General features: G+C 39.4%; 1 protein-coding gene across 1 annotated transcript; it reads left to right on the top strand.

Annotated features, from left to right (window-relative positions):
• The first annotated feature begins 69 nt into the window (after positions 1-69).
• mst1 (macrophage stimulating 1) lies at positions 70-21,470 on the top strand. Its single transcript, XM_026167543.1, has 18 exons — positions 70-422; positions 1,140-1,284; positions 3,574-3,689; positions 3,771-3,885; positions 4,685-4,821; positions 5,169-5,289; positions 5,429-5,547; positions 6,874-7,048; positions 7,486-7,616; positions 10,544-10,646; positions 10,987-11,123; positions 11,230-11,262; positions 11,346-11,463; positions 11,551-11,628; positions 18,638-18,784; positions 18,892-18,998; positions 19,265-19,404; positions 20,119-21,470. Exons 1-18 carry the CDS (start codon positions 374-376, stop codon positions 20,278-20,280), a joined length of 2,133 nt encoding a protein of 710 aa, XP_026023328.1. The 5' UTR covers positions 70-373; the 3' UTR covers positions 20,281-21,470.
• Positions 21,471-22,931: the final 1,461 nt, after the last annotated feature.

The raw sequence follows: 22,931 nt of genomic DNA, 5'->3' as shown, positions 1-22,931 counted from the left end.
TCAGGATATTGAGCGTAATCCTGATGCAAATATTTATATATCTGAGGGGCATGAAGAAGGTTCATGAACAAGGACCAATGTGCCACTCCTCATTAATGATTAATACATGTATTGATCGGCTGTGTTTTGGGGATTAGGGCCACTGTTTGAGCAAAGGCGCGACGCTGGCGTGTGGGTGGTCGTGATTTAGACTTTTTGTGTGGATGTTTAACATCGTGCTGAGCTTCTGGGGGTATTTTTCTGCCTGTCAGGTCGAGCTGTTCGTTGTTTGAAGTTGACCACGGCATCAAAATACAGGAGATTTTAGAGCAGAGATCTCGTTTTGACCCCCATAACGTGATTATAATAGTTTTATTTTCCACCGATTCAAACAATGAAACCGTTTCTGCAGTGCATTCTCCTGACTGTCGGAGTGGTCACTGGTAAGTTTGATTAATTTCTTAGTTATTCTGTCTACTTTCATTATTTTTGGTTGTTTAAATCTATTTGGTTAAAGATGATGAGGCCTGACTGCCCAGATAGCAAGGAGACATTGAACAGATGTTGATTTTCCATCGGAACCATCAGAATCGTCAGGATTGAAATGTCAACACAAAACCAATGTTGAAACAACATTGAAATACTGATGAAACCTGACACTGACATTGAAATAACATTGATTCACTGTTGTTCTGTCATCGTTGATTGTTGATCTATTTATAGTTGACAAGGTGACAACAATCACGTTGAAAAACCATCGATTTATGGTTGAGGGGGAAATTAAAGCTGCACTGATGAGCACTTTCAAAACAAATAAACTATTTTAAAAGACAGCTATTTTCATTTTGACAGCACCACTATTAGTATGTGATGGATTTTATCATTTCATTAGTGTATACTGGCAGTATCTGTGTTAACAGGGGCCTGTTTGAGTTACCAGTAGTGTAACTGTTGCTGTTCAAACCTTTTCTGGATATCTGCTGTCTCAAACTAGCAGCAGAGCGTTGGTCCAAAGGTTATATGTGTCCAGGCTCCTGCCCAAATATTCCATGTGGTGCCACTGCTCTCCAGTTAAAACCAGGACTAAACAGATGCAGATACTGCATGGTCCCCACATCAGTCTGTAAGCATTATGTTTGTGGTTTGTTATACATGAACAGGGTACCGCAGTCCTCTGAATGACTTCCAGCGCTCGGAGGGCCGAGAGCTCGTTCCTACCTCCTGGAACTCTGCTCGAGTGCAGATTTTACCAGGCCTGAACCTTGAGGACTGTGCCACACGCTGCTCACAGACACTGGACTGCAGGTAAACAACACACTTAAACTACTTAAAGATTACAGTTTGCAAAAGGACTTTGCTTATAAATTGGCCAAGAACTTAAAACATATTCTCATAATAGATATGGATGTCATTGTCACTTTGGGAATTTGGAATTGGGCGAAAAACTTTTTTTGATATATTTTGAATTCTCTCTAATTCACACAGGGCCAAAAATATACACCCCCATTAATAGTTAGTCAATAGAAGGTGCTTCTGATTGAAGTGCAACTTGGCAAATTGCACTTCAATTAGGGGCTTTTTTTGTTTTTTTGCCATCAACAAGCTTCTGGGTGCTGGTTTAGCTCAGTGGGTTAGCAGGCGACCATTTCCCGTATGACCGCAGAGAAGTACACCGAGGTTCGAGTCCCACAGCCCTCTCCTTGCTTTCCTGCCTCTATCCAATAAAGGCTAAAAGGCCAAAAAAATCATCTGTAAAAGAAACAGGCTTCTGGCATAATTCTGGATCAATATTTGACCACTGTTCTTGGCATAAATGCTGGAGTTCATTTAGCTGACTTCTTGGTACGGCCAAGGCTTTTGATTTCCTTAGGGATTATTCAAGTTTTCTGATTAAGCATAGTGCACAAATTTTCAGTAGGGTTAACATCAAGGCTTTGGAAAGTCCATTCCTGAAGCTTAACGGAGCCATTGCCAAACAACTGCACATTCTAAGATCATCAGTTTAAACAATTACACATAAGTACAAGCTTTTCTGATGTGTCACAATTTTACTAAGGTCCAGAACAATACCTAAACTCTTATCCTTAGATGAAAGGAAATTAATTAGGATGTTCAGAAGCAACCCAGGAACCGCCAAGAACACCTGACTCACCGTTCACAGTTATATCGCCAAGGACTGAAACAGTGTCAACCAAGAAAGAAGCCCCCGTTTCAAAATTGACGCTTTCATGCTGACTGAGATGTGCAGCTTTCCATACAGACGAGCCAAATTCCTTCTCGATTAAAGTTTTATGGTTACGTGATACAGAAATTTAGCTGTTTGGCTAGTATGACAAAGAGGAGAAGGTGGTGCTAGCATCATCCTCTGGTGCTGTTTTACTGCCAGTACAACTGACACATTGCAAAAAGTGGATGGAATAATGAAAAAGGCAGACTACCACCAAATTCTTCAGCTCAAATTAGCAACTAGATGGTTGAAATTACCAGCAGGACAAACTCACATGAAAAGTTTTGGAAGGATAAAGCAGGCTGACATTAAACTTCTGGAATGTTTTTCCACAACAAAGTCCTGACCTCCTGGACTATAAAAATTTGTGGACTATGCTTAAAAGCCGGATCCATGCCAAGAAACCAACCAACCATTCTGAATGAGCTCTACCAGTTCTACCAAGCAGAGTGGTCAAATATTCAGCCAGAATTGTGCGAGAAACTTGTTGATGGAAACCAAAAGCATCTGGTTGAGGTGCAACTTGCTAAGGGACATTCAACCAAATATTAATGGACTCAGGGCTTTGAGAAAATCTAGAGTCAATTAAAACCTGTGCACCCAATTCTTGTTTTTTAAAGCCATTAAAGATGTATGCTGCACAACCTTTCCACCCTGGAATGAATGTCTAGCCTTGTAGATATTTATTAGTAAAAGGCTAGATGATGTGAGGCTTTCCACCACAGAATGAGTCCTTATTCAGTCTGGACTATCAACATTGTCATTGCAGCTTCTTTCCCCATAGTTTTGCCATCTTAAGACTAGAACAGTAGATAATAATGGGGGGCCATTACTATCTACTGATATTAGGTAATCGCCAGCAACATCGACATTTATAAATGCCAATAAATTTAAAAGAAAGAAGAAGAAATGGGAGAAACACTCTTCAAACACATCATGTTGCTGTTTCATAGTTTCTAAATATGAACTTAACTGTCTGCAACACATGTTTGGAGCACCAGAAACACAACAAACAGTGAATTGTGTCCCTGAAAGAAAAAGAAATCAACCGATATATCAGAATAGTCTTAAATGATTAAATATTGGTATTGATATCAATATTAAAATCTGTATCTTTACCAATCGGGGTCTAGTTAAGACAGCATTTATTTAATAATGCTGACACAGATATATCGGCAATCAGCTGACATGTCATCCCTGCCAGTATATCAGTCGGGCTTTCATTATACTGTCTGTTAAATGTTAAACGTAATATTCTTAAAAATAACTTTAAAATGTTCACCGATTAATTTAAAAACACTTTGCAGACATCAGGTTTATCCTCTGAAAGTAAAGAGCTTTGACGTGAAAATATTTCTCAACATTAGAGCTTTCAACTATGAGACTCGTCCAGTTGTCACCTGTAAACATCTGCCCTGGGTGGGTGATGGCACCAATGCAGAAGTGAAGAGAAACGTGAACTGTGATCTTTATGAGAAGAAGGGTAAGACTCACATCGGTGATATCACAGAGATCAGTGCTTCCCATCGATACTGTAACCACTGATTGCTTTTTTTTTATGCAGTCTATGTAAGGAAGTGCATTGTGGGTAAAGGGGAAGACTATCGAGGCAAAGTGTCCACCACAAGAAGCGGACTCACCTGCCAACAGTGGTGGTCCAAATTTCCTCACGATCACAGGTGAGTTACATCTTCACTGTACTGGAAAAAAACATTGTGAAGATAAAGTGCTGCATTTCACTTTCAGTTCAGAGGTGAACAACAGCACAGCTCTATTTATAATTATTTTCCAATTGTGGGAGAGAGATGAAGAGGTGGGAAATTCAAGAAACTTTCCTGAATAACCGTGTCTTTCATTTCCCTTAAAGCCAGACTGAAGGCAGAAAGCCAGAGTGCATTACTGCTCGTACCCCTTTCACTGTTGTGGTATCTCTAAATTTCACTGTTTTTAAGCCTTATTTCCACCAGTGTGGGTGCCTGTTTTCTTCAGAAAAACTGATAAGCAAAATATCATAAGCAGTCTTCAGAGCAAAGTAAGGAGCCAGATCTTTTCTCTGTACCTGACAGCGATTAAATCGTGATGAATATCTGAGTAATAGCCATCAGGTGGCCAGCAGTTCTCTAACTACACCACCGTGAAGGAGGTGTACAGGTGTGCCTGATAAAACTGCAAATGATAGCAGATTTACATGTGATAACCAAAACAAATTTATGTCAGATATGTGTGCTCTTCAGCTTGTAAAAATCCATTAATACATCTGTAAGTGTTTAAGATTGAACCCAGTCACTTTCTGTCATAGTTGTCTGAATCCATCCCTCGGGCTATAAGAACAGCTGCAGCGTCTATATTATTCATCCACACTAGAAGTTGACACTCCCAGATTAGGGAGTTGTCACTTCAACTGCATTGTTTGTTTTATTTTAAACGACCAGTTGTACCAAAGTGTTTGACTAACTGAAAAAAAATTTTTTTTCTCAGGTGGACTCCTACAGCTACCAATGGTCTGGAGCTGAACTACTGCAGGAATCCGGATGGGGATCGGATCGGTCCGTGGTGCTACACCACCGACCCGGAGCGACGCTATGAAAGCTGCAACATTCCCCAATGCAAAGATGGTACATCCCATAAATTACCACACATCATCCTGCTTATCTAAACTGCAAATGTGAGATTTGTAAAGCCTTACGTAAGCTTTATTTCCTCCAAATGTCTCGTAATTAGCACTTTAATTTGGTGGAACTGGAAAACTTGTTACTCGTTTTTTGGCTTACCTGCTGATAGCAGTGCACTTACAATAGTTACTGTTTCAAGTTGCCTCATGAATAGCTTCAAGTTTCATTCTTTAAATGTGCTTTAAGAAAATTATTCAGCAATTATAGAAGCTGTTAAAAAGTGCTGTTAAAAAATGTGTGTTTCTCTTTACTTCAAGCAGCTTTCACTTTGTGAGTCATTCTGCTTGCAGAGGTGTGCATCACATGTAATGGAGAGGACTACAGGGGCCAGGTTGACCACACTGTGAATGGCAGAGAGTGTCAGAGATGGGACCAGCAGTACCCTCACCAACACATCTACCAACCTGAAAAGTATGCAATCATTACTACTGTTTTGTTTGCACCTGAGTTAGCATTGTACAACATATTTTGCTGTTGCACCTGAACTATTTAAGTCATTTCTTTTTTCCATTTCCAGGTGATTAAAAACCTGCCTATGTGTATTTTTCAGGTACCCTGATAAGAGTTTAGATGACAACTACTGCCGTAACCCTGATGCCTCTCCGGTGCCTTGGTGTTACACCACTGACCCTGAGGTGGAAAGGGAAAACTGTGACATCAGCCGATGTAGTAAGAGCTTGCATTTATTGGACCTTTACTGGACCAACTCCTATAGTAGAGTCTTTACTTTTACTTTTTCAGAGAGAGGAAAAAGGAAAGGCAAAAAATCTCCATCCTTTCTTTCTTCTCCAAAATTCAGTATCTTTTGGAAATGTTTATAGGCAAAATTGCTGGCTTATATAGCGAGTAAGATAATTACTAGATGTTACTGTAATGTTTTCTCTCACTGTATAAATTTACTGGATTAAACTTGTGGCTTATTTGTTTGTTCTGTTCTTGTCAGTGGGTCCCTCAGGCAAGAAAGAGGAAGCCAAATTGATTCCCGTAGTACTCTGAGACGGTGGGATTAGAGAGTCTCATTAAGTTGCTGTAATTAAATCTAGAAAAATCACCTTTTCTGTGTTTGTACAAATTGCGTTCAGAAATGTGAGACATTTCAGGGCAGACGATGATTCTCTTTAAACGAATCAATTTAAAAAAGTGTTTTTTCATTGATTTAAGGCTGTATAACAGGCTGTGTTTGCCAGATATAGTGGCTTCAGTTGTAGTAGTAATAGTAGTTTTATTACACCCCCCCAGCCTTTTTTTTCTATGCCTTTTTGTACTGCTTTTAATTCCAGTGTATTTTTGTAGGTCTTTGTAACTCTTGCCTATGAAAGGCACTTTAAAATGTTGCTTACTTTTAACAATAGCTAAGAGTTTTATTGGGTTTTTTTTGTTTGTTTGTTTGTTTTTTAAATTACATTCATGACATACAGGCCCATACTTTAAAAAATAATTGTAATTCTAAAGCAGGTAGATGATGGCCACGTGTGTTTTTTTTATACACTCAAGGACTAAGAGAGAACGTGAACAACCAGCAAAACAAATCAAATAAACAGGGCATTAGTGTTCTCCCAAAAATTTCAACAGAAGTTGTGTAACCTGGGGATTTCCAATGAGAATCATTGACACAAGAGAAGATCACGATAAAACAGTGCCATCCTGTGGTGTGATTAGTATTATGTAACATGTTATTATCCTTCACACGTGGAAACCACGGCTTTTTCCTGAGCTTCTTGTGTTTTCACCGTCACTTTCACATCTTAATTTTCTCATGATTTTTATCCTGTTTCGTTAGGTAATTATTCTCCTCTTTTATATCTGTGTTTATTTGATCCTCCCCGTAGTTTCTCTCTGCCGCTGTAAATCAGCATCATTTGGTCCTTAAAGGTGATTCATTAAAAAATGAGGTCACGTTGTTCTTTTATCTCATGAGACTATTCCAACAAACTTTCGTTTTCTCCTGCATTTTGTTGATGTTTATGTCATCTTTAACCTGTTCCTTCTCTCCAGCTGAAGTTCACGTAGAGAAGCGCCAGCGCTCCAGCTTCACCACCAAGTGTTTCCGTGGGCGCGGGGAGGATTACCGCGGGAGAGTCAACGAGACCACGTCAGGCATCCCCTGCCAGCGGTGGGATGCCCAGCAACCCCATGAGCACCCCTTCTACCCAAACATATATGAGTGCAAGTAAGCGTTGATCGCTGTTAAGGTTAACCTTTTCATTTAGTCTTTTTTTCTTTTTGTCACAACTTGTTAGTTTGATAGTGCTCTCGCTGCATTGCACATGAATATTAATGTCAAAACGTCATTGCAGTGAGATTTCTTGCATCTTATTTCTCTGCTGACAGTTGGCAGTAGATGATGGATAGTCAGTAATTCTCCATTAAAAGCAGATTGCTCTCAGAGTGGCAGCATGCATGTGAAATGAATATTAAACTTCTTTGTGATGCTGTGATCGCTCATCATGCCAGAAGTGATTAGCAGCATTTCATTCACTCAAGGGTGGGGGGACAAGAACTTAGTTATTTCAGCGTGATCTCTGTGTCTCTACACTAACCCGGCACAGTGTCAGTGACCAATAATTTAATGCATCAATGATGAGGTGAATCTTACATTTCATCCAGGGGTTTGGAGGAGAACTACTGTCGTAACCCAGATGGGTCGGAGGCTCCCTGGTGCTTCACATCTGTCCCAGCGATGAGGACTGCTCTCTGCTTGCAAATTAAACGCTGTGCAGACGACATAGAAGCTGAGGGTATTAGCCTTCTTCTCCATTTTAATATGAATCCAGCGAACAGGCTCCTGTTGGCATTAATGAATAAAGATGACCTTACGATGCATCGACTGTATGAATATTCATATGAGGACGTGCAGGGCTGTAATATCAATGTGATGAAGACCCCTCCAGCGAGAGCCCCAAATCCCTGGAATATCTGACGAGTCGCCAGAAATTGTTTCTTTTTTTCTTTTTCTCTGTTTGAACATTTAACTATAGATGAGGACAGAATTATTAGCCCTCCTATGCAAATATACTTAAAAAAAACAAAAAAACAGCAAAGAGACAATTTTGGATGCTTACATTATTTTACTCTGAAACAAAACAACGAAATTATTTCTCAAAAAGCCAAAACTACTAGGGGCAGGATTATTATTCACTTTGGTCTTCAGTTCTCTCTCCACAGACCTTCAGTGGGATTAAAGTCAGGACTTTGTGCAGGCCACTCAGTGAAGTTCACTTTGGTCTTCTCGAAAAACGATGTTTGTTTTAAGTTGTTGTCATCTTGGAAGACAAAGCAAAGTCTTCACCAGAAGTGACATTATTACTTGATCTGCCACACGGGGTCCATTCCTGTGCAGGCTTCTAGTAATTGTCTTCTTTTAAACAACAATTCCTAACTTGGCTAAGTCATTTACTAGTGTCTTGGTAGTTGTTCTTACAGTGGGGCAGAAAAGTATTTAGTCAGCCACCGATTGTGCAAGTTCCCCCACTTAAAATGATGACAGAAGTCAGTAATTTGCACCAGAGGTACACTTCAACTGTGAGAGACAGAATGTGAAAAAAAAAATCCATGAATTCACATGGTAGGATTTGTAAAGAATTTATTCATAAATCAGGGTGGAAAATAAGTATTTGGTCACCTCAAGCAAGGAAAATCTCTGGCTCTCACAGACCTGTAACGTCTTCTGTAAGAAGCTTTTCTGTCCCCCACTCGTTACCTGTATGAATGGCACCTGTTTGAACTCATCATCTGTATAAAAGACACCTGTCCACAGCCTCAAACAGTCAGACTCCAAACTCCGCCATGGCCAAGACCAAAGAGCTTTCGAAGGACACCAGGAAAAGTATTGTAGACCTGCCCCAGACTGGGAAGAGTGAATCTACAATAGGCAAGCAGCTTGGTGTGAAAAAATCAACTGTGGGAGCAATCATCAGAAAATGGAAGACATACAAGACCACTGATAATCTCCCTCGATCTGGGGCTCCACGCAAGATCTCATCCCGTGGGGTCAAAATGATCATGAGAACGGTGAGCAAAGATCCCAGAACCACACGGGGGGACCTGGTGAATGACCTGCAGAGAGCTGGGACCAAAGTAACAAAGGTCACCATCAGTAACACACTACAACGGCAGGGAATCAAATCCCACAGTGCCAGACGTGTTCCGCTGCTGAAGCCAGTGCATGTCCAGGCCCGTCTGAAGTTTGCCAGAGAGCACATGGATGATACAGCAGAGGATTGGGAGAATGTCATGTGGTCAGATGAAACCAAAGTAGAACTTTTTGGTATAAACTCAACTCGTCGTGTTTGGAGGAAGAAGAATACTGAGTTGCATCCCAAGAACACCATACCTACTGTGTAGCATGGGGGTGGAAACATCATGCTATGGGGCTGTTTTTCTGCCAAGGGGACAGGACGACTGATCCGTGTTAAGGACAGAATGAATGGGGCCATGTATCGTGAGATTTTGAGCCAAAACCTCCTTCCATCAGTGAGAACTTTGAAGATGAAACGAGGCTGGGTCTTCCAACATGACAATGATCCAAAACACACCGCCCGGGCAACAAAGGAGTGGCTCCGTAAGAAGCATTTGAAAGTCCTGGAGTGGCCTAGCCAGTCTCCAGACCTCAACCCCATAGAAAATCTGTGGCGGGAGTTGAAAGTCCGTGTTGCTCGGCGACAGCCCCAAAACATCACTGCTCTGGAGAAGATCTGCATGGAGGAATGGGCCAAAATACCAGCTACTGTGTGTGCAAACCTGGTAAAGACCTATAGTAAACGTTTGACCTCTGTTATTGCCAACAACGGTTATGTTACAAAGTATTGAGTTGTATTTTTGTTATTGACCAAATACTTATTTTCCACCCTGATTTACGAATAAATTCTTTACAAATCCTACCATGTGGATTCATGGATTTTTTTTTCACATTCTGTCTCTCACAGTTGAAGTGTACCTCTGGTGCAAATTACTGACCTCTGTCATCATTTTAGGTGGGGGAACTTGCACAATCGGTGGCTGACTAAATACTTTTTTGCCCCACTGTAAATCTTTAGAGACATCTCTCACGAGTCTTTAAAATCTTTTCTCCCTCTGCCAGGCTTGTTCTGTGCGGCTCTTTGAATTTCCTGATGATACTTCTCACTCTAATTCTCGACACTTAGAAAGATTGTGAATCCATTTTGTTTTAACTTTGATTTTGGCACAATGCTTTCTCAAGTGGCAGCTCACTTATGGGTAAATTGGAAGAGGTTTACCTCAGGTTTAACTTTATAAAGCTCAAAGCTTGTAATATAAAAGTTAAATCACACCATTGCACAGCAGCGGTTTGTGCTATGGCTCAACAAAAAGGTCAGTTTTCAGGGGCTCATAATATGTCATTCATTTTTTTCCCTTTAATAATTTGATTACCGTGTGCTAAAAGAAATGATTTATGCATTTTAAATAAAACTACCATGTTGAAAAATTCTTTCTCTGTTAAACAATTAAATAATTTCTCTGCATACCATTATTATAAGGCAGAAATAAGAAACTTTGTAATGCCCAGACTTCACCTCAAATGTAGCTTTGATTCTAAATGAAGACAAAGTGCAGTGTTGTTCTGTCCCATTATGCTCATTTGACAGTCTGCCATACTTAGTAATGGCCGTTGCAATGATGATGAAGTCTTTCGTCTTCTTTCCAGACTGTTACCATGAAAACGGAAGAAACTACAGAGGCACTGTGCGTAAAACTCGTAAGGGCATAACCTGCCAGAAATGGAACGTTAACACGCCTCACAGGACAAAGTAAGATAAACATTTAAGCTATTAAACAGCAGAGGATTTATTTTATGCACATGTATGACTATGACCACTAATTGGCTTTATATTGAAAGTGTATCTGCACTTCATACTAACATCGAGTGGATTTTGTTTTCTGTTCGAACCGATGAATACATTAGAAAATGTACTATTAAAAAATAGGCTCTATACTTTATATTTTATTAAGGTGGTCTGTAACATAATAGCTGGTAACAGTGTCTTGAGCAAGAAAAAAAGAATAATATTGTTACAAACAGAAGGACTGTCGTGTTTTCAGCATTTTTAGCATGCCTATATATTTTAAGAGATCTGTGTGATCTTCCAGGATAAACCCAAGAACGCATCCAGATGCCAATCTGACAGAAAACTATTGTCGCAACCCAGATGGTGACCATCACGGACCCTGGTGCTACACCACAGACCACAAAACAGAGTTTGACTACTGTGCCATCAAACAGTGCGGTACAGATCTTTTCTACCTGTCTCTTGTAGCACTTTATTGGGCTGTGTGGTGATGGTTCATCCAGAGTTTGAGTTTAACATTCAGTCTGTTGGTGTTTTTACACAGCTGGGGAGAAAGTGTCTATCACTGAACCAGTAGGTTAGTTGAGCAGGCTTTCTAATATATTTCAAACATCTGCAAAATATGTTTTACAGTATTGAGTCGCCTTTTTGTGATCACAGAAAACGTGGAGTTTAGTGAGTGTGGAAAGAGAGAAGACCGGGCCCATTCGAGTCCCATAATGCGTATAGTGAATGGGATTCCTGGGAACTCACCTTGGACGGTGAGCCTGAGAGACAGGTGAGTCTGACAGCTGATGGTGTTTAACAGTTATAGTAAAAGGCTTTCTGCTATGTTGGATGTAACCTCTGACCTGTGTGTGTGCAGAAAAGGAAACCACTTCTGTGGAGGATCCCTGGTTAATGCTAGATGGGTGATCAGCACCAAACAGTGTTTCTCCTCCTGGTAAGTCTGGTTCTTTTAAAAGTGCTCTCTGATTTCACACATCTAAAGTTTTTGGCATTTTTGCAAATGTTTATTCTTAATAAGCGTTAGATGAGAAAACTGATTCCAGTTGTATGTCCAGTCACAAATAAAAACAACTCCACGTTAGCATTTCAGCGTGCAGCTTGTCTGTACTGGTTTAAACCAGATGCAGAGGTTTTCTTACTTGTGTAAAATACCACAGAGAGAACAACAATGGCAAAAGACCAGAGATTATTTTGGTGTTTGTGTGTTTAAAGTAGCACGAGAGCATGAAGAAGACTGGGATCATTGCAAAACATTCATGCAAAGATATTAGAGCAGTAAAGAGAGGCAGCGTTCACCTGTTCAACTGCTCTTGACACAAATATTCAATCAGCCAATTGCATGGCAGTAATTTAATACATTTACACATGGACAAGGTCCAGATGACGTCGTTGATAGAAAGACAACGGTAACTCAAATAATCACTTGTTACAACAACCAAGGTATGCAGCAGACACACAGCAGCCTGTCGACAGCAGACCACACCGGGTGCCACTCCTGTGAGCTAAGAACAGGAAACTGAGGCTACAATTGATACGGGCTCCCCCTAACCGGACAACAGAAGATTGGAAAAATGTTGCCTGGTCTGCTGAGTCTCAATTTCTGCAGTGACACTCAGATAGTAGGGTCAGAATTTGGAGTAAACAACATGAAAGCTTGAATCCATCCTGCTTTGTATCAACGGTTCAGGCTGGTAGTGGTATGTAATGGCACACTCTGGGCCTCTTAATACCAACTGAACATTATTTACGCACCACAGCTTACCCGAATGTTGTTGCTGACGATGTCCATCTTCTGATCAAACTGGTTTCTTGAACATGACTGTGAGTTCAGACTACTCGAATGCCCTCCACAGTCGCCAGAACTTAATCCAATAGAATCTGAATGTGGTGAAGGCAGAACGGGTCCTAACACAGTTTTAGGAACCTAATTACTACCTAATAAAGTGGTTGGTGAGTGCATGTAAAAGTGTGAAATTTAAATAAAATCTCTAATAGGTCTGACTTACTGTTAGACTTTGGATATTTCTAAGACATGTCTAAATTTCTCAGTTTCTCAGTTTACAAAGCTTCAGATTTACCATCCAGATATGATAGAGAGAAAAAGCCGTTCATTTAAATCTCATCAGGAAAGTAAATAAGTAAATAATTTCCAAACTTTCAAAACTCAAAAATGCTTTAATATATATTGATAGCGTCCTCAGACTTCCGGTTTGGCGGGTCGTGTGATGGCTGTGTAGGATAGTTGCTCCCGACATTTTTTCTACCCCAATTTACCTAACTCGAAACATAAAAAGTTTGGATTTATCTTTGTGGGGTACTATACCAAGGAATAGAAATGCCCAGAAAATCCAAGAAAAAGGATGTAGGAGAACGTACTGAAGTGGAAGAAGATGCTTCGTCGCAAGCTAGCAGCAATATGGAAGAAGACCAGCAACCCGATGCTAACGCCACAGCGAAGGACCACCCAGCTACGATGGACATGATATTAAAAGAATTACGTGCTTTTAGAAAAGACACAAATGATCAGTTTAATGCTATAAGGGAGAAGGTCGTCGGCATTGGTATAAGACTCGACGAAGCAGAGGGACGCATAGACGTAATGGAGACTCGAATCCAGGCCTCGGAGGAGCTGCTAATTGAAATGGCAAATTTTCAGTTGCGATGCGAATCTAAGCTACTGGAATTAGAGGGACGGTCACGTCGCAAGAATCTTAGAATATATGGCGTGAGGGAAGGGGAAGAGGACAAATTTCCATCCGTTGTCAATTTTGTAGAGGTTCTATTTGAAAAGACAATGAGTCTCTCCCGCCCCACGGTGTTGGGAATTGAAAGAGCACATCGAGCCGGTGGCAAAAAACCCCCGGAAGGAGCCCCTCCACGCTCAATTGTAGTTAAACTCGCAAGTTATCGTAACAAAGAAGACATTATTAAGAAGGCCTGGCAGGCTAAGGGCTTCAACTTTATGGATTCTAGGATATATGTGGACAATGACTATGCCCCGGAGATACAAAGAAGAAGAAAGGAATATGCGACAGCGAAGAAGGTGCTTAAAGAGAACAATATTCGCTTCCAGACGCCTTTCCCGGCCAAGCTAAGGGTGTTCTACAGAGAGGGAATTGTGACATACAACACGGCGCACGAAGCGACTACCGATATGGTGAAGAGGGGATTATCGGTAGAAGTTGTGAAAGACAGAGACTCATTCTTGGATCAAATAAAACAGCACACTTGGCAAACAAGTACGAAGAAGAAAGGTGGAAACTCGACTCCAAAGCTGGGTTTCAAGGAACGCCTTCAGATATTTAGGCACCAAGATGACAGTGGATAAACAGCAAGTGTGTGATGGAGCACTATACTAGAGGTAAACTCAAGAATATTGAGACCTAAGATGAACTGAGAATATGAACTTTATTTCGATTTACTTGTTTTGTTATATAATTAGTTAATCTTATAAAGAGGGCATATAAAATTACATTAAAGTCGGGTCATTTATTTGCACAATAAGTTGGACCCTACAGACCACTGGGCTTTCGGCCTGTGTGCCGGAGAGGGCACTCTTCCACAAGTGGACAGAAGAGTTTTTCCCTCACCAAATATAGCTAATATAGCGATTATGTTTTTGGAAGTCAACATGATTATATGTTTTCGTTGTATAATGTTTTTTGTTTTTTTTTTCTTTTTCTTTTCTTTTTTCTCTTTTTTTTCTGTTTTGGGGGAGTACCTTTCGATCTTTGGCTATGTACAGAGATTGGAATTATATAAGGTCGTACATCAATGCCCTGTAAGGTAACTAAAATAGTGTCATTTAATGTAAATGGTCTGGGGAGCCATATTAAAAGAAGTAAAATTATGTCAAAAATAAAAAGAGAACAAATAGAAGTTGCCTTTATACAGGAATCTCACTTATCGAAGCTCGAACATGATAAATTAAAGAAATGGAAATTTAATCAGTATTCCTCGTCCTGCCCTCAGAGCCCTAAAAGGGGTGTGGTAATTCTAATCTCTAGTAGGTTAAATTTTGAATGCATCCAAGAAATCAGTGATAAGGAGGGGAGGTTTGTGTTAGTCAAAGGGTACCTGGAGGGTATACTGATTACTCTTATAAATGTATATGCTCCCCCAGGATCAGAGATAAAAATTTTTAAAAAGGTTTTTGAATTGATTGTTGGAGAGGCACAAGGTACTCTGATTTTGGGAGGAGATTGGAATGTTCGCCTCAACCCGTCCTTGGACTCATCAAACCCACACGCTCCGGGATTGAATAAAACAACCAAAAACATCAAATTAATCTTAAAGGACGTAGGGCTCATAGATGTATGGAGAGAACAAAACCCCAACAAGAAGGATTATACCTTTTTTTCTCACCCTCATTCATTTTATTCTAGATTGGATTATTTTTTTATGTACCAAAAAGATTTTAGCAGGGTGATCAATTGCAGGATAGGAGTGATGGATTTATCAGACCATGCCCCATTGTACCTGGAAGTAGTGCTTGGATACGAAAGAAGAGTTACATCCTGGAGATTAAATACAAGTATTCTAAGCACGATGAAAGAACAAATTAGTCAAGATATAATAGATTATATAGCGGAAAATAATAATGAAGAAGTTTCCCCAAGTATTCTATGGGACGCCCTAAAAGCAGTGATAAGAGGAAAACTCATAGGTTACAGCGCTAATTTAAAAAAGAAGAGAAATGAGCATTTAAGAAAACTCCAGACACAACTACAATATCTTGAAGATGCCCATAAAATAAGCGCAGTTACAAACTTACAAGTAGAAATACAAAAGAAGAAAAATGAAATCGATGAAATTTTTTCAAGTGAAATACAAAAAAATATGGTTTTTTTTAAAACAAAGATACTATGAGGTAGGAGGCAAATCCGCTAAATTACTGGCTTATAAATTAAAAAAACAACAATTAGAAAATACAATATATAAAATAAAGGACCCTCAAACAAATAACATTGTGTATAAACTTGAAGATATACAGTCAGCCTTCCTAAAATTCTACAAAGAACTATATACACAACCTAGAGTGGATATTAAAGGTATGATATCTTTTTTAGATTCATTCGACTTACCAAAGTTGAATGAAAAACAGAATATAACCCTAATCAAGGACATATCTGAATTTGAAATTAAAAAAGCTATTACAAAATTGAAACCGAATAAATGCCCAGGCCCAGATGGATTCCCATCAGACTGGTATAAAGAAATGAAAGAGGTACTGATTCCTTTGATGAGAACATCATTCAACTATATTTTAAAGACGGGAGTAATTCCCCCATCTTGGAATGAGGCTTCTATCTCTATAATAGCTAAAGAAGGAAAGGACAGGCTTGACTGTGGAAATTACCGCCCCATTAGTGTTCTTAACCAGGACTTTAAGATATTTACATACATTCTTGCCAAAAGAATTGAAAATATTCTTGTTCAGATAATTAGTTTGGATCAGACTGGTTTTATTAAGCAGAGACAAACGCAAGATAATGTTCGCCGAACACTACACGTTATTGATTATGTTAGGAAAAATAAAATTCAGATGGTCCTTATGAGCTTAGATGCAGAAAAGGCCTTCGATCGGGTTAATTGGGAATTTTTATACAAAGTCATGGATAAATTCGGATTCCATCAATCGTTTATCAGGATTATACAAGCATTATATAAATCACCAAAGGCAAGAATCAAAGTTAACGGGGCGCTTTCAAATGTTTTTAACCTACAGAGAGGGACACGTCAGGGTTGTCCTCTAAGCCCCTCACTCTTTGCTCTCTTCATAGAGGCCCTGAGTCAAAGTGTAATACAAAGCAATACTATTACTGGAGTCAAGATTAGGGGTCGAGAGCATAAGATTTCCTTGTTTGCTGACGATATTTTGATTTATTTGACAAATCCAAACACTACTTTCCCCAAGCTATTGTCACTTCTGGAGATCTTTAGTTCAATATCAGGTTATAAACTAAATATATCGAAGACTCAGATATTAACTTTTAACTATGAGCCCAATTATGAAATTAAGGCTAAAGCCAATTTGAAATGGGAAACGGAGCAGATGAAGTATCTTGGAGTAAATATTACTAAAGATCTGTCTAAGATATACAATGCAAACTTTAATCCTTTAAGTTATAAAATAAATGAGGATATTAAAAGATGGAATTTATTACCATTTTTAAATTTTGAATCACGTATAGATACAGTTAAAATGAATATCTTGCCCAGGATGCTCTACCTATTCCAAACACTCCCTGTAGAAATAACTGACAAACAATTTCGGGAATGGGACAAAATAATCTCTAGGTTTATATGGCAGGGGAAAAAACCACGGATTAAGTACCAAACTATTCAGTTGGCTAAAGACAAAGGAGGGTTGGGGTTCCCATGTTTGAAAGACTATTATATTTCTGCTCAATTGAGGACATTAGTGTGTTGGTGTAATGTAGATTATCAAGCGAGATGGAAAGAACTAGAAACAGTGACCTTAAAGATTCTCCAATTCAGGCAATTCTAGGGATGTGACACTTATTAAAAAACAAATTCATCAAGGAAACCAATGGATTAACCTACCTTTAAAACTCTGGTTACAATTTCTTAATAAGAATGATTGGATTGAAGAGGTTAGGATTTTAAGATGGTGCGCTTTTGACAGTGATTTTTTACCTAATGAATTAGACGTAAGATATAAAAAATGGTCTGGACAAGGTTTAACGGCATATTGTATGTTTTACGATAAGGGAATTCTTAGGGACTTCCAATCAATAAAAGATCAATACCAGTTAAGTAAAACGGACTTTTTTAGGTTCTTACAAATTAGGCATCATCTATATAATTTTATACCTAAGAGAACAGATCTTTTTTCTTTACCTGTTCTGAGTATATTTGTCAAGGCTTATCAGGCTGACACAGGCCTTAAGGTGATTTCAAGATTGTACAAGGGTATACAAGAGGTTAAGAAGTGGAATACTACCTACATCAAAAAAAAATGGGAAAATGAAACAAATATAGCAATATCAGATAACATTTGGTATGAGCAGTGCGCTTTTCAGTGGAGAATTTCTAGTTCTAATACATGGAGATGTTACGGTTGGAAGAGTATCTGTAGGTTTTTCATTACCCCTGCACAAAGTAAACATTATTTTAATCACTCTAATTGCTGGAGAAATTGTGGGGCCCAAGGAGTAAAACATTTTCATCTGTTCTGGTCTTGCCCAAGGATCAACATTTTTTGGGTATTGATCCACTCTGAGTTGCAGATTATTTTTGGTATGCAGCTTCCCTTTAATTGGGACGAACTTTTGTTTGGATATTTATACTCAGTAAATGTAGATAAAATGTCTAAGCAGTTGTATGGTATCCTGAGTTTGGCTGCCCGTAAAATATTACCAAGAAATGGCTTAGTGTGAAAATTCCATCACTGGGTGATTGGCATGAGACTGTACATGGGATGTTTAAAATGGAAAGAATTACCTTCATTAAAAGACTCCAGTTTGATATATTTAGTGAAATTTGGGGTAAATGGAAACACTACATCCGGTTAAGGAGACCCGATCTTGTTTGAATCTCTGTAACTATATATGCTACATTTCTGAATCGTTATGTGTTTATATGTATATGTTAGTATGTATGAGACTATAAGTGAACACATATGTAAGTAGGTATGTGTATGTATGCTTAAGAATATGGGTGTGTGAGTGAATATGTGTGTGCGAGTACATACACACTAGAGGGTACACCCGTCTGTTTTTCTTATTTTTATTTATTTATTTATTTTTTTTTTTTATTATTTACGTCTGTTCTTGATTATATGTTTATTTTGGATTATTTGTGTTTATATAGGTTGTTTAATAAAAAGAGAATAACAAAAAAAGAAAATAAAAAAAAAAAAAAAAAAAAAAAAAAATATATATATTTGATAGTGCTTAATCATCTGAATGTGTGCATAGCTACGTTGACCTGCCTGGATATTCAGCCAAGATGGGAACTCTGTTTCGTGATCCTCAAGAAGGAGAACCCGGTGTGCAAACCATCCCTCTCACTAAGATTGTTTGCGGACCTTCTGAGTCTCAACTGGTCATGCTACAACTGGAATAGTGTGTACTGTCAAGTCCCACCAGCACACACACACACATGCACGCATATATACACAGACATATACCTAAAAGTCCTCCTGACTCTTTTTCCTCCTCCCTTTGTGTAGCCCGGCCGAGTTTAATGCGCGTGTCTCTCAGATTTGCCTCCCTCCTGAGCGCTACATTGTAAGCGAGGGGACGAGGTGTGAAATTGCAGGATGGGGCGAGACAAGAGGCAAGTATAATCCTTCGGAAGTGCCGACTTCATGCAGTACCCTTCTACTTCGAATAATTAATAAAAGGTGTCTTCCTTAGAACGAGCATCTTGTTTCTGCCCTTGAAGTAATGTTTCTTCTAAATGAGGGCTATCCAGGCTACTGAGCAACAGATGGCACTGCTATTTTCAAAATCTTTCAACAGCTGTCCAACTTCCTTTTCGTTTCACTGTGCCTCTAAATACATTAGCTGCTAACTAATTCCTTCTTCTTAATCTTTTTCAAGGGACTGGTAATGAGGCTGTCCTCAATGTGGCCCACATGTCTGTTATTAGTAACAAGGAGTGCAACAAATACTTCAGAGGTCGTGTTCGTGAAAATGAGATGTGCACAAACGCCTTCCAAGCTGGAGTAGGCGCGTGCGAGGTACGTATCTGCGTAAAAGTGGTGGACCATTTCAAAACTTTGCCGCTGTGATGTTACAGGAGAAATGCAAGGTCCCCTGCTTGAAGTGGTTTCTTAACCAAGTCATAACAGAAACACAGCACTGACCATCTTTGGTATTAATAGCTGTAAAAATTAATAGAATAGTTTGATGTTTAAAAATGGGAAAGTACGTGCTTAAACTGTGAGTTTAAGAGACACTGTTTAAATGTTCTCTTAAGCTGTGAGTTTATAAGGTCCTGGTAGGTGGATTTCATTACCTTTGGGCAGAGCCGATCCAGCTGGTTCCACCAGCTGTTTCCGCCGCTGTTTGTGTTAAGCTAAACTAACCAACTGCTTGTCTAGCTTTGTGTTAAAAGTGCAGATACTTGAAACCCCCTGCAAGAAAGTGAACACAAGTATCTTCCCAAAGTGTCAAACTATGTTCCTTAAGTGCCACAAAATAACGGCGTAACGTGTTAGGACTTAACGCTTCAAATACTGATGGTTGGGAAAACTGTTTGATAATGAAAGTTACTTTAAGCAAAGCGCATACAGTTATTTATATGTTCCTATAAATCAAACACAGTCACCAGTTGGATAATGGAAGTGAACTGGACAAGATGTGACTGCAAGATGTTTCTAACTTCAGCAGTGACAGTCAGTCATAACAGAGACAAATAATGACCCCGGAGTGTTGTTCCTGTGTGTCTGCAGCGAGACTATGGCGGACCTCTGGCGTGTCAGAACACGGACTGTTGGGTACTCGAGGGGGTGATCATCCCCATGAGGCGCTGTGGACACCCGGGGCAGCCCAACATCTTTATCCGCGTGTCTATGTACGTGGACTGGATAAAGAAAGTCATGGAGATGGCTTAGAAAGAGAGAGCGCCGTTAAACACAGAACTGATTATTCTGAGTGTTATCAAAACTTGCGAGACCTTTTCATGCGCTGAACATGTACACGTTTCCTCTTCTCAGATGCCTCTTTGTCTATAAAATCTATCCCTAACACAAATCCAGATTTATAATTAGAATGTGTTATATGACTTGTATTACTATTACATTACTATATTATGAAAAAAATGTTTTGTAGTAATGCATCTTTCGGGATTTCTTCTGTTATGTCTGCATTACATCTGCATGATTTAATGAATCCTTTCAGTCGCAATAACTAACATTAGGTGGATCAGAATCCATTTTTTTTCGTTTTTTTTTTTTTTGTTGCTGCTGGCAGCCAGAAACCAACAGATATGCCAAAATGATAAGAACTCAATAATCACGCACGCTGACATGCAAAATAAAAAGCCATGCGGAAAAGGTTCATCATAAAAATGTGAGCTGCTTTTCAGTTTTACTTCGATGAGATTTTTCATTTTTATTACCACTACTTTTCCAGTCTTTATTCGCCTTTACCCTGATAAATGTTTATCTGCTCACAACTACTTTTTCTTTCTTTTTTTTTAAAACCTTTTTTTGTAATGTTTATGCATCGCAAACAGGCATTAAAGGGCTTCTAATTTTGCCCGTTTTTGAACCAACTTCTAAAAAGATTTAAAAGCTTTCAAATGAATCAAATCAAATATAGCCCCTGAAGAGTCAGAGGAAAATATCGTCCCTAATTAACTTCCAGTTAGAGCAGGGGTGCAGAGGTTTACGGCACAGTTTCGGAGTTCCTAACATCCCCTGGAAATGCACCCTTTATTGCAAAACTGTACGCCTCCCCTGCTCTCCCTGGCAATGAATGGAACTCCGAAATACCTTCTTTGCCCCCAGCCTCTAAAGAAATCCCTCCTCTGCCTGTCTTTTGATGCCTGCCCCCACCTCTAAAGACATGCCTTTGTGCCTTATGCAGAACTGTATGCGCTGCACATTCTTTCTAGTTCTATAGGAGGATTTTTGTAACGCGGTCCTGATGAGCCCACGGAATTCAGCTTAAATAAACCTCAAGATCAGAGTCCAACCGAATCTCAGACACACCACACGCCGCGGAAGGCCAGTGAACTCTCTCATACATTGACACACACACACACACGCATAATTTCTCTCTCGCGACCCCCCCCCCCCTCCTCCCCACCACCACCACTACCACCTCCTCCCCCTACCTCTACCTTCTCCCCCATTCTATCTTTCTGTGTCTTTCTCAGTAAAACTTAAACTTTTTTTTTAAATCTCAGATAATCCCAAGATTTATGTTTATATTTGTTTGCAGAAATAGAACCCGATGAGAGAAAAGCTTAGACCGCGTTCCTGTCTAACTGATGATGGCCAGTTATGCTCCTGTTCTATAGAGTGTTTGGAAACAGCAGACTGGCGGTTGTGATTTCAGAGTCATCCTGTTCACTTTCATTTAGTAATATTTATAGTAGATGACTAATGAAAATTTGTATATGACTACCAGTTCTAAGTAACTGTTGACAAAAGCTGCTGGGAAACCCGACTGAAATCTGTAATAAATGCTGCCATAAAAAAACATGCAGATGTTTTCTTCTTTATTTTGCTTTTGTGCATTTTATGGTAATAACCTGAGACATATAGGCTACGTTTGGTTGAATTATTATTATTTATTTTTATCTGGTTTTGCAAGATGTTCAGTTTAAGAATGTATTAATTACATGATGAAAGTGACACTGCAAATCACCCAAACTAATCTCCGTGCTTCATCTTTTTTAACTTAAAGCTTTAAATTTTGGTCGTACGCCAACGTGTTCACCTGACATGACTCCGTGAGCGGTCCAGTGGCAGCAGCAGCTGCCCCTGGAATGTGTATTCTCTGCGGTGGTTCAAACATTTCCATCCAATTTTTATCAGTTTGTGTAAATGCAAAAAGTTACATCTTGAAAATATATTATTTTTAGGGTTTTTTTTCCAGCTGCACACAGGCAGCATGTAAAGCAGAAATCCACACAGAAAGGGACCTTTTAATCTAAAAATGCTCCATGTTGACTTATTATTATTTCATTATTATTATTTGAAAATAAACAGTTGTATAATTTTTTTAATAACTGGGCTACACTTGTTAAAAGTACTTGAATACAAAATCCAAAGATTGCATCTAATCGCAACTTTTTGCGTGCTCTATAAGTTTTTCTGCTGATGACTTCAAATGCTCTTTGCACAGTTTTTGAAATGAGCTGAGCCGGGGTTACATTTTCCCCTAAAGAAAATGTATATGATAGTGCTGCTGAGCAAACTTTGTTCTTCTGAAACTCCATTTGATGTTTTATTCCTTTATGACACAGTTAACATCTCTTAGCACTGTAGGTGGGGAGATAACAGAGGGACAGAGAGTGAAACTTTTTGCTTGAAACAGTGCAGACAGTCTGCTCTCACAACTCTGTTCTGCTGAAACAAACTGAACCTTTTCCTCCCTTCTTTGGGGAACTTCCCAGCCCCCAAACCCCACTTTGGGAACCCCGGAACCAGACCCTCCTGTCTGATGCCCGACTTTCTCCCTCTTAAGTGGGTGGTCCAGGGAGCTTTTAGGGGCGGGGTCCGCTGTTTCAACCCTCCTACCCTCGTTCTTTCTT

This window comes from Astatotilapia calliptera, chromosome 5 (genome assembly GCF_900246225.1).
Source record: "Astatotilapia calliptera chromosome 5, fAstCal1.2, whole genome shotgun sequence".
NCBI lineage: Eukaryota > Metazoa > Chordata > Actinopteri > Cichliformes > Cichlidae > Astatotilapia > Astatotilapia calliptera.
This window is presented reverse-complemented; position numbering and strand designations above follow the sequence as displayed.